Raw genomic sequence first — 13,018 nt, 5'->3', positions numbered from 1 at the left:
AGCTTCCAAATTTAAAATTTTAAAAATTGAGTCCACGTTCTTAACATACATGTGACAAAGGCAGTCACAGCTACGTAAACTAGACTACTTCAATAATTTTTAAAACTTGCTCTTACCTATAGACTGTGGAGAATCCATGTAAGGGTTGTATTTTGCATAGTGGCAACGGTCTGTAGCCAGCATTACTTCAAACACCTTGTCTGACTTGATGATTCCATTTTCTATAATTAAACAAATAAATAAAATTGAAGGCATTCTTTCTCTTCTGCATAGCAAGAGCATGTGCAATACGTGAATATATTCCTAATATTGTGAGAAATCAAGCTACCTTACCCTCTCTAACACTCTAACCGTCATCATACTAGAATTTAAGCTGTGGCCCATAGCTGTGGCCAGCAACCTTTGAACAAGACCCTCCCAGCAGTTACAGATGCTTTTCTGAAACAGTAGAGACCATTTGCAAGGATCTATCCCCTAGAAAAACTCAATTTTATGCACACGGTTGATACTCCTGAAAACATCCTCAGTAAGGAACTGCTATTACTGTACACACCAAACAAGATCTATTTCCTATTTCTAAGAAGCTATACAAGTGAGTAATTATTGAAAAATACACAAAAGCAGGTTGGAAATGTGAAGCTGCAGCATCCTTGCTCCGTATCTTATTTTCAAGACCTGTTCCTCTTTTGTGTTGGCCAAAGAAAAAGGTCATTTTATAAAGAAACTCCTAAAGCATCAGAATTCTTACGCTGGGGCAGACTGAGGCCAAAGAGTTTTCATATCAAAACACTTTGAATCTTTGTTCACTTTTCAAAATAAAATGTAAATGCACACGCATGTAAAATGGCAGGAGCACTGTGCAGTGCAGCCATTTTTCCTTGTAATTTTATTGAAGTTTTTTCTAACATTGATAATTTTTTTTAAAGTTCTGAAGAGACATTTATGAGTAACAGAAAACTTTAGAAAACAACTGAAATAAATTAATTAGTCACTTGCATTAAAAGACAGTATAAACTACAAATACCTGAAATTTCAACAACGGATTGCTTCATTGAACTACTTACTTAAAACAAGGAAAATTTATTTGGAAAATTATACTTAAAAAGAAAAAAAAAGATAATTTGAGTACCTTTACAATCTAACCCACAATGCAGTAACATCAGTTTGCAGTAACAAATCAGATTAAGGAGCTTTTGTAAGACTGTCCTAACTGAAGTCACACCAGTGGTTGTTTTAAAGTACTACCAACACTAACACACCTGTCCCCAGGCCCTTCTGCAGAGGCTCCCCTGACTGTTTAGTGTGCTCCCAATTACCGTTATCAATCATGCGATTTTCTTTTGGGTTTTTTTTTTTTTCTGATCTACTACCTGCGTCCAGGATTTACTTATCCTATACAACAGAAGCTTGAATTCAAAGAGCAAAATGACCCCCATAAAACATTTTGCTTTTTGGTCTGAAGACAAAGTACTAAACAGAACTGCAACAGGAATATACTTCCAAATTAAGGAAAAGAACAATTAGTCTAAAAAAATACTTTTTATAATTATTTCTATATCTGATAAATCCCAGAAAAAGCATATAGTACCCTCACAGACCATATACATTACACATTCTGTGCTTTGACTTAATTTAGAACTGTATACTACAGTTCCAGTTAGAGGAAACTCCTCATTTCAATGCAAGTTTTTTAATCTGAGACAGCAAGCTTTTTAATCAGTCTATTTACTGAGCAAAATTGTACCCCAAAAGAAAACAAACAAATCAATCTATTAACACACTGGCATTGATAATACAAGATAGCAAGAAAAAAAAAAATTGTTTTCCCCTGACCACTTGGAATTACTTCTTTATCAGTTTTGAGAAAAAAAGCACAGAAGCAAAACCAAACCAAACAAGCCAACAAATCAAAATTTTACTGTTAGATTCTCATTAGGTATCACCAAGAAATCATTCTCTCTAAAATAAATGCACTTAAAAAAAAAAAAAAAAAAAAAAAAAAAAAGAACAAAAGAAAGAGGCAGGAGAATAACCAAAGCCGATTATAACAGGAGTGAAGGGAGAAAGGTTCTGGGGGGCAGAACGGAGGTCAAAAAGCAGCAGTTGAGAAACACTTCGCAAAGGTTGTGTATTGTGCAGACAGACACACGCTGGAAGCTGTATGTAGCCATCTGCTCTTTCCTTTTGTGCCTTGGGGAAAAAAGCCACGCAAAGAATACACAGATCAAGCTTCCAGCTTGGAAGAGGAACTGCAGGGCCCTACAGTAAGGCTAAGAACTCCTGCTAGTTTTCAGAGGACCCTCTCTGTAGTGTTGTGACCACAAGCTGCTTCTGAACCTCTTCTTTCACACTACCCATAATCCGCCTCCCCTTTTTACAAAAGCCCATGCCTGCCACCTCTCTCATTTACTCCTGTCCTCTTCCTACTTAAGAGCATCAGTAAGTAAATTCATCTCTCAGCATTTACAAATTTTATTCTGCCTCCATTCATTCTATCACTTTACTTATATATTTTACCCATTCTTTCCCCAACTTGTTTAATCAGAGCACAAGAGCTCTATGGCAGAGATTGTCTGCGGATGTCTGTGCAAAACAAAGCACAAAACTTTGTTGCAGCCAAAGTACATTTAACTTCTATCAAGTGTTATGCTTATACTGACAGGCAAATGACAAAAAAAAAAAAAAAATAAAAGGAAACCAGTAGCTACTAACATTCTAGAAGTTCTGAGCATTCAGGATGCTCTCATTCAGCAAACACTCCCAAGATTCGCTGACTGTTGGACTGTCTTTGATCAGTGTCATCTTCTTCATCAGTAAATAAGAACTTAAGCAAGTTAACTGTACTCAGAGTCCCCAGCAGAACCAGTGGGAGAAGCTGGATCTCATGCCTCAGCCATGTACTTCAACTATTGAATAATGCTCCCTCTTCATAAAAAATACACCCTCTCAGCTATGAGCGTAGAATTACAGGACATCACATTATCCCCTCATACATTAATTCTGCTTTTCAAAATTGCTTATTATACAATGCAGACAACTAGAAGTTTTAGGTGGGAATTATGAAAAGTCATCAAGCCCTGAAGAGTAAAGTCACTATTGACTTCATAGAAATTTCTACTGTGTTGCTAAGGAAAAGGATTTTTCTTAGTCTCATGGTTGAATACAGAGAAACACAGCAACTGCAAGGTATGGATCTTCAAGTCCTTTCCTTCCTGCAGCAGTCAGCCGCAAGATGACCAGCTGCCAGGATCTTAGTCCTGTCTGGAACAAATCTCTATCAGATTTTGAATTAAGTCCAGAAAACAAGCATATAACTTAAAAAAGCCAACAATAAAAGTTTATACTGCAAAGAAGACATTCTAATTTCATGACATCTCTTAAGCGCCAAAAAAAAGGCAAGACAATCAACAGTAAATTATTTATTAACAAAATGCAGATGCAAAACATTTTCTAAATCTTAAAAGGAAGCTATCTATTGCAGAAAAATAATTTGCAATATATACAGGTTGATTATCCTTTACAATGATAACGTGCACAGAAGACTCTCCTTGAGGAGACTGCTGGGTTTCAAGACTCTGATAATCAGTACTGCAAAGAAATCTGATATTAAATTATAAAGTGTTTACAAGCAAAGGCCAATACACAAACGCACTAACTTACAGCTTAAAATCAAAAGTAAATTACCCTGTTCATTAGAGCTGTATCAGCACAACTCCTAGGCTTCAAAGGGCTGCAGCCGAAAACTAACCGCTTAAGAACGGAGCACGGCCTGCAGAGTTCAAGAGTTACTCTGTGCAGGGGCTGCGGCAATGACAACTTGACATAATTGGAGCGTGTTTTGAAAACGCACTCCGGTCTGCTTCTTTTCCACAAATAACACCATGAAAACAGGAAGAAAGCCCACAGGGCAGTCCTTGGATTTGAAGGTGGAAATATACCACTGTTGAACGTAACCTGGGAAACCGGGCACTTGGTTGTCAGAGAGCAAGTTAAAAAGAGCTAAAGTCTGAAAAGACACCATGGACTTGCAACAAGTAAACAACCTGTCTTTTCATTTAGCAATAAATGCATTACCGAAGTGCTTATCTTTCAAAGACCTGCCTGCATCACTGATGGTATCCTGACTGTTGATCAAACAAGTTTCCAGCCAAACCACAAAATACTAGCAGTCAACATTTACACCAATACTAGCTTCCAGATCAGAAAAAGGATGTCTCATTGCCACATGATCAAATCCAGCACACAAGCTTACTACACAAACTATAAACAGCTACTCAAACACCTCCTGTTGCTGGCTTTACATAAACAAAATGCTCATGCAGATCCCAAAACCATTCACTGTGGGACTATTTCAGCATCCACATAGTTCAGTTTCTCCCCAGATCGCTTTCTCCATAACTACTGCACAGTAGTTCAGTTGCAAAGATGACTTTTCAGCAAAACAGTGACATTTTTAAATCATACAGAGGTCTTAAAGCATGACGCAAAGCACACACAGCTCTATATTACAAAAGATTAAATCAAGTAGATTAAAATTACTCAAGTGACAACAGTTTTCAGATGTCTCCATCTGACCCACGCAAACCAGCTAGCAGCTTTCAAGAGGGAAGTGGGCTGGAGCAGAACCACATCTTGATTTTCAAGCAATGTGAAGTTAGTTGGTTTTAAGCAGCTGACCAACCAATGTTTTTAAGGTCGGGGTCTTTTTGTGTGGGGAGAGGAAAGAAAAATATGGGAAAGAACACAATTCAGTTAACAGAGTTTTATTTAAGCATCGAGCACAGGAAGATTTCACTGTAAAACACGAACACAAAGAAAGCACTTTCAACAAGAAGCGATGGATCAGCACCCCAACACCCGATAAAGGACACTGACCCCAAAACATACAAAGCTCTTTGTGCTAAAGAAACTGAAAGTAGGTGTTTGCAAACAAGTGTTTTTTAAACCACTCATACATACAAACCTCTTGTGTTTTGCTGATAATTTAAGAGTATCTGCCTCAAACACTGAGCTGCATGTCTGTTATCACTCGGATTTGGATTCACAATAATGCATTATTCAAACAGAATGATGCCTATGACTAACTGGAAGGAATCAGTTGAGATGCTATCATTCAGAGACACAAAGACAGAAAGATTGAGGAAAGTAAGGGTCCATCAGAACTAATCTTAAGAGTCCAGAAATTGAACACAAAGATCAAATCCCATGAAAATCCCAAAGAGCCAGAAATTAAAAATAAAAAATAAATTAAAAATAAATTAAATGAGCATCTAAAATGCTACTCAAAACATGCAGAGGTAAAACCACATGGGAACAAAAAGCTAGGTTCAACACAACTCAAGATTCAGTCAAATACAAACTTACCCTCCAAAATTTCACCTCTACTTTATGGAAGTACTCCCTCCCTATTTAATAACAATCACCTTTAAAAACAACCTGTCCACTCCAGTATAACAGATAAGAGCTCTCTATCCATTTTCATGGACCTGAAAGTCCGCAGATCACTAATTTAGACATATTTAATCACAGCTCTGTTGCTCCCTCATACTGTAGGCCAATGCTGCAAAGTTGATATTAACCATTTTCTTCTCTGGGAGTGGAGAAAGGCTCACTAGCTCTTTGCTCAAAGCCCTACAGTGCATATCTTTATCACAAAAGCCATCCATAATACGTACTCACATTTATCAAAATGGTTGATTTCGTCTAAGTCTCTATCAGCAGCTGAGCGAAGAAACTTTTGGGAGTATATGAGAGAACAAAGTGATTTTAAAGCTGGGTTTAGGCCACAAGAGCACAGAACTGAACTTTCCAATAAACTTTAACGCCTGTACGCAGATGAGGGAGACTTCACCTCTGAGCACACCTTGATCCCTCTGCATTTGAGGGCTGAACTTCACTTACAAATCATGTGGAATGTCAAAACTGAAGAGTTCAATACAAACCAGCAACCACCACCAATAATAACAAAAAACTGTTGCAGAAGTTAAGATAAAGTTAAGTTAGCTGGATAGGACAGCTACGTAAGAAACTCTCCTCACATTTAGGCTTGAGGCAAGACTACTTCAATAGCTTTAGTAGATCTTTAAAGAAAGGCAGATGCTGCACATCTTACACCTTACTGAGCAGACTCTATGCAACCACTTTGATCCATTTTCAGAAAAGCAAATACTGTCAAGACCAGCAGCCAGACCACATGAACAGTCTGTTTCTATGAAGGTGGTTTCATTAAAACAGCCACTAGTACTATGCAAAAGCCAAGGAATATCAAAGATCAGTGAAACATGACCCCGACTCTCAGGACAAAATGACACAGAGCTGTCATACCAGCAGAAATAATGAAGAATTTTATATATCCTTTAGAATTCGACAGTGCAAGCATTTAAAACTATTTTGTAATCACATCCAATGTTGCAGAATTCATGTTCTGAAGTCTTAAAACATACCTCACAAGTTGACCAGTCCAGGAGACATGTCATTCCACAAATTTACTCGTTTCAAGCTCTGAAAGAGTTTACTCTGGTTTTGCCAAGATTTGGTAACTTAAATCAAAATTAAAAACATTAATAAAATTAACCTCATCTTGTAACAGTCTTCAGAAAAATTTTTGCTTAAAGTGTCATCGTAACACTAACAAATGTGACTTTGAGGTATTAGATTCACGGAAACAATAATTCAAAAGAACATGAACATTCTACATTTCTTTCCAATCTTGCCAATAGCTCTTAGTGAGCTCTTAATACTACATCAGGATGAAGGAAACAGTAGCATTAGAAGAAAAGCTTGAAGTTATACTAAAACTAAAACATCCAAGACTCCCTCTTGCAATGGTAATCACCTGTAAGGGGCAAATTCGCAAAATTATTTCAATTTTATTAGGCAGCTTCAGACTTCATTGCACTGAATTTTGGGGTGGTTGTGGGAAAGAATGGGGATTTTTTAGCATTACATCAACAGCTTACTTAACGTTAAGGGGAAAAAAAAAACGCCAACAACAAAGAACCATTTAAGGACACAATCCTATCACAGATAACATGTGATGAATGTTTTCAAAACTACTTTTCCTTCCTGTTAACATTTCTTATTTCCTGGATGTTAAGTTGTCTTGATTTACTTGAAAGCCTCCTACTTAAAAGGGCAAGGGTGTAGAAATTCCTTCAAAACATTTCATTAACATGGGCAAATCACTAGCAAATACTTAAATCACTAATAAAAAAAGTCTTGTGGCAACTTTTATGCAATTATTCAAATTACTTGCTAACAAAATGAAAAAACACTCAAAGCTTCCAAAAAATAGCATCACAGATTTCAACTCTATGCCACCCAAGACATTAACTAAATTTAAGAAATTTTAGATATTCTTAAAATAACATATCAGTGGATGTGTTAATTTTTAATTTAAAACAATAGCTGAATTTTCAACTGTTTCATCATCTGGCCAGGAGTCACAATGCTTAGTCACTCAAGCCTCAATACAACCTATATGTTGAAGGAAAACGTGTTCACTGAACGCACACAACAGGCAGCATAATTGCTTGCCCAGTGGAGGTATTAAATTTGGGATAAGTGGGTATTATTGGTCTAATTTTCCATTGCTATTTCCCTTCATGTTCATGCAAGTTACATTACTCCTCCTTGAGCAAAATAGAAAGATGTAGGAGAGATTTGGATAAACTAAGCGAAGTGACACGACAGTGGGAAAAACAAAACCAACGTTTAGTTCTTGCTGAACCTAACTTGGGTTTAGTAATGCCATATTCAATGCCTTCATATTCATGGCAGTTCCCAAAGTGATTTGTCCTCAGCAATAAGAAACCTGCAACTAAGCTGCAGATTCACTGTAGACAAGCCTTCACTATGATGAAACTTGCCAAGACATCATTTTTAATTATTTAACATCTAAATAATGAAATGCTCAGAGAACTATCTTTAGCATGTCTAAGAACAGAATCTGCAAAGCCTGACAATATTTGAATATATACTGACTGGAAACACCATTCACCCTGAAAAATTAGGAATCTGGTCTCACGTGAGCACAAAATTCTGTGGAATTTGTGGTATCTCACAAATTATAGTTGCTCACTTTTGTGATACAAATTTATTAGATGAGGAAGAGAAAAGAGTGTAGCAGGAAACAAGCCCACAGGTGGTTAACAACATTACACAGCACTTTAGCCACAGTCAAGTTAATTCACCTTCACTTTCACCTGGAAATGTGGATTCAAAAGCATGTATATGTGGGTACAACTTGATTGTCACAACATAATCACAACAACAAGCAAAGAAAAATTGTCCTATGGCAGCATACCATATTGATTGTAGGAGAGAGAGAGAGAAGGGTGCAGTAAGGAAACTTAATTAACTTTGATGGATTGTGAGTTGGACAGGGACCAATTTTTCAGTTCTGCAGGTGGGGAAGAAAAGTGGATTTCTAAGATGCTGGCATGTAAAGTAACAGGACTTGGCAAAAGACCAAGTATGAAAGACAGAAAAGAGAGAGAGTGTGCAAAATGACCCAATAGCGAGACAAGAGAACAGTGGCTAACTTAACAAAATGAGAGGAGGGGAAAAAATACAGATTTAAAACCCAGATATCTTCAACCAAGCCAGATAACAGTAAGTCACCAATTACCCAGTCTTCTCCTGCTTTCTCAGCATCCATATACGGTAGGTCCATTACAAAAAGAAACTCCATTCAGTTATGTATGTAAACACAGTCAATTATTTTTACATCTAGTATGATTTCTAACCCTACAGTAACCTGCATTTAGACAGTTTCCTAGAACTGCCATCTGCTAGAAGATCTTAATTTAAATATTTTAGGGGGAAACTTCACTCAAGTTCGAAGACACATGTTCAACTAGTTGCAGTCAAGAAGAAGCAAAGATCGAAATAATCACTCTGTAAAGGTGAAAAAAATATTTTCAAACAGCTCTAACACTGGAAGAATCAAACATTCAGACAAAAAAAGCATTTTTTTAAAAATGAGAAGCAGCTTCGAGAATCACTGGAAAACAAAGCAGTTGAACACGTTGTGGAAACAGCACATTCACAGACAGCACTTTTGTTGTGAAGAAAAGAGTGCACGTTAAGCAAGTTTATTTTGTGTGTGTCAAATTGTGCAGCTATGTTGCCTCAAATTAACAGTGCGAGAATGTTTACAATGCAACAAACAGCTAAAAAACCAAAAAGTCACGCAACATTTTTCAGTCACTTGTCTGTAAACATGTACTGAAAAATATGCAGAGTTCCCAGGCCCATTAGTTTGTCCCAAACTTTCAAGACATGAAAGCAAAGATAAGGCTTGTGAACAACACTTGCCTAAATCTGCATGTAAATACACAAAAGCCCTTACCACTACTCCAACACAATGACCGTTACCGTTACAGAAAAATTAGTTCTATAGTTAAGGCAACAGTGAAATGAGCATACATTAAAACAGTTTCATTAAATTTGAGCACTTTATTGCCACAACATAGAAGCCTCAGTAACTGTCAATAACAACTCGTAATGAAGAGTAATCTTTACAGCTGTTTTAAAGGACAAGAATATGTAGCCTACAGGAGTTTCTCATTTATGTTTTTATTTGGAAACAAAACCAGTTCAAGAAGTTCCCATTTTCCCCAGCCCACTTACCCATAGCAAAGTTCACTGCTTCTCTAACCGTAATAGTACAACAGCATACGGATGTTGAGGAGTTTAGACCCCAAGGTTTCACAAGGGGAGTAATGAGAAAGTGAACCAGTCTTAACAACACAGCCTCCCTCACAAGCAGTTCTATACGCACAGTGAAGAGAAGACTTGGGGCGCAAAGGCAGGAGAAAGAACCTCTCAACCAGGCTTTGCTGCAGAAGAAATACTGTGTCACTACAACCCACATTATTTCCTTTAAATTATGCAAATTACATACTAAATTACACACTCAGTTACTAAGTTACAAGATAAACAGACATCAAAATTAACCTCATCTGCCTTGCATTCTTTCTTCTAGTATAAAAATGCTAGAAATGCAATGCTACTTAGCTGATTTTTAGAGGAAAACAAAGTTAAATACATTGAGGGATCTACTACGCAACAGGAATTCTCTAGAATATTTTAGTCTTTCTTTACCTACTAATTTTAAATTTGTTAAAAACATGTCTGAGAGAATTACATATCATATAAACCATTACTTTCTTCTAAATTTGTTCCCAACTTTAGCAACCTGGAGAACTCTTAAAAGTTGTGGTCTTAATCCTCCAACTGCTCTGCACTGATAAAGCCTCCCACTGAGGTCAACAACACAATCTTGCTGTAAGATCAAAAGCCTCTGTGCCTCCGCAACATTTTATTTCCGATTCACTGTTTAACATCCCTTAAAATATCTTGGGATACATATGCAAAATAGAGAGGGGGAAAATACAGACTGCAATTTTCCAGGTAATTACCATCACTGCATATTTTGATACTACAATATTAAACACTTATAGTTTACTTTCCTCTTCCTATACTACTATTGTTGTGCACTAACTAGAATGGCTTTCAGCTTTTTCATTATTATTGTTTGCAAAGCCCTAAACAGTTTCCATGTGTTGGAAAACACTGTAATTGTTTTCTTCAACAAAGAAATCAGTTTTGCCTTCAGGTTCTCAGGGCCAATTCTGACAATAACCACTTCTCAGATATATTTGAGCTTGACACTCATTTTTACATCAGAAAGTTTTCCCCTGCCATGTAAGGGAAGAGAATTTCACTAAAACAGTATGTCTAGCCCTTACAGTTGCAAAACAAAACAAAACAGATGCACTCCAACTCTAGTAACTAGAGAAGTTATCTATCTGTTAAACAGGCAGTTTTTACAGTGAAACTGAAAGTCACTTCAGCATATAGTGCTCTACTGGATGGAAGAGTTCTCAAAAGGGCAACCAAGAAAATACTGGAAAAGACCACAGGATCAGAGGACTGGATCCAGAGCAGACTGGAGAAAACAAAGATGATTCTCCTATGTCTTCACAATAATGACGAAGCCAAAGATGTGAAGTTGACTATGGTCTTACAGCATCACTAAAATACGAGACCATTGCCATAATACATGCTCCAAATCTACATCCTTTTATGTCTAGGACATGGACTTGAGGAGAGGCAGGGAAAGACCAGAGTAAAGAAAATAGACACTACAAGTGTATGTAACACAGATTAATCCGAGGCTAATATGAAAAATGAAAGCTCTGAACAAAGAAGAGGTTATCCTGTCACTCTGCCCTCAGCCTGGATCACAGGTAAAAGACCCTGCAGGCTTCAGGGCGTACCGAAGGACGTCAGTGAGGAGCACCTGCATCCAACACCTCCCACGTTCAGCACGGGGACAGCACAAGCCTTCGGTAAGAACATGGAACGCCAAGCCCCGGGCAGTCACCGGGAAGCTGGGCGACAGCACGACTCTGTAACCTCCACAGCTGCTCTCCCCTCCCAGCGGTCCTGGCCCACCTCTTCGAACGGAGCAACTCGGGGCTGGGGCCCAGAGCGAGCGTTTCGGACCCCACGACTGGACTGCTGCCGCACGCCCCCTTTCACCCAACAAAAACAACCTCGGCCTCTTCGGCCCCTTTCCCAAACCCGGGCAGCTCCCTCCCACTGCGCTTAGCCGGGGCCTGAAAGGCCGAAGGAGGGCCGCCGTGCGCCCGCCGACGCCACAGTTCCCTCGCCCGCCCTGTGAGGGGCCCCGGGGCGCCGCTCCCCCCACCCGGCGGGCGTGCTGACCCGGCAGAGACAGCCGGAGCGAAGCCAGAGGGACGCCGAGCCCGCTGCGTGCGGAGGATCACAGGCCCTCCAGAGCTGCCGCCACGGCCCCGCCTCAAGAGCGTTACGGGCAGACGGGGACGAGGCGGCGGGAACGGGGCCGGGCAGGGAGGCGGGGGGAGAGCGGCGGGCTGACAACAGCCGCGGCCGCCGCGCAGCGCTTCCCCTTCGGGACCGCCATCGGCGCCGCCCCTCCCGCCGCATCTCCTCCCGCAACAGCAGCCCGGGCCCGCCCTGCGCCAGCGGCCGCCGCCCTCCGCCCGGCTGCGGGACCGCGGCGGCGCTCGCCGCGCCCTCCCGGGAGGGACCCAGCCGGACACCCAGACACACACCCCCCGGCTGGGCGCCGCCTTCGCCTCCTCCCCCCGCCGGCGCTGTTCCTTGACAGTTGGCGGCGGGGCGGGCACCGCGGGAATGCGAAGTGCGTGCGGCCGAGCGGCCGGTAACGGTGACCCCCGCGGCTGAGGCGAGAGGGGCCCCGCGGCCGCGGCCCCGGACTCACTGCGAAGGTTGTGGATGAGCTCGGAGTGGCTGGCGCCTCCCGACTTCCAGGCCATCGCTAGACACACTCTGCGGAGCAGGTACAGAGCCGCCTTCAGCGCCGCGACTGCGCACAGCAGCTTCCCCAGGAAGGACACAACCTCCAGCGCCGACACAGGCGCCGCCTCCTCGCCTCCTCCCCCCCCCGCCGCCGCCGCCGCTGCGGCTGCCGCGCGCCCGCCGAGGGGAGGGGCCACGCGCCCACCGCCCCGCGCGCCCGACATTCTCCGGCCGCCGCCGCCGCCGCTCCGCCGGCCCGCGCTGGGCCCTGCGCATGCGCGACCGTCCCGTCGCCGTCGGCCCCCCCCCCCCCCCCGGGGGGCACGCGTGTGGGGAGATCCCCGCGCGCGGGGGGTTTGCCCTGCAGCCGCCCGTCACGGGCCGGTCCCCTCCCGCCCTGCTGGTGTCCGGAGGGGAGCGCGGTCGGGCCGCCGCTGCTCCGGCGGCCTGTTCGGGGCAGCCGGCCTCCCGCACCCCCCCGTGGCCGCAGTGCCACCGTGAGCACTCGGTAACACACCAGCGCGCTTACCGCCGCAGCGCGCCGTGGCCGCTCGCACGGCGCTGGGGGTGCGGAGCGGCGGCGAGACGCGCCCGCGATGGCGAAGCACACGGGTGGCCCAAGACCCGGTGCCGGTAGCACCCTCCCGCCCAGGGCCACGAGCCCGCCCCCCCCCACAGCCGCAGCCTGCGGCAGCAGTCGGGC

General features: G+C 42.3%; 1 protein-coding gene across 5 annotated transcripts in view; it reads right to left on the bottom strand.

Moving 5' to 3' along the window:
* Positions 1 to 12,539, bottom strand: part of PCMT1 (protein-L-isoaspartate (D-aspartate) O-methyltransferase) — a 34,799-nt gene extending 22,260 nt beyond the window's left edge. For 3 of the 5 annotated variants that reach the window (XM_086482394.1, XM_086482392.1, XM_086482393.1), the window contains exons 1-2: positions 12,278 to 12,539; positions 117 to 221 (exon numbers count right to left, since the gene is read on the bottom strand). In XM_086482394.1, coding sequence (XP_086338520.1) covers positions 117 to 221; positions 12,278 to 12,539 — 367 coding nt within the window. The remainder of the gene's footprint in view (positions 1 to 116; positions 222 to 12,277) is intronic. The other 2 variants (XM_086482396.1, XM_086482395.1) reach the window with 2 other exon arrangements.
* Positions 12,540 to 13,018: the final 479 nt, after the last annotated feature.

The sequence above is a fragment of the Leptosomus discolor genome, chromosome 2 (assembly GCF_034619465.1).
Source record: "Leptosomus discolor isolate bLepDis1 chromosome 2, bLepDis1.hap2, whole genome shotgun sequence".
Classification (NCBI taxonomy): Eukaryota; Metazoa; Chordata; class Aves; order Leptosomiformes; family Leptosomidae; genus Leptosomus; species Leptosomus discolor.
Note: the sequence above shows the minus strand (reverse complement) of the source record. Positions and strands in the feature narration are given on the sequence as shown.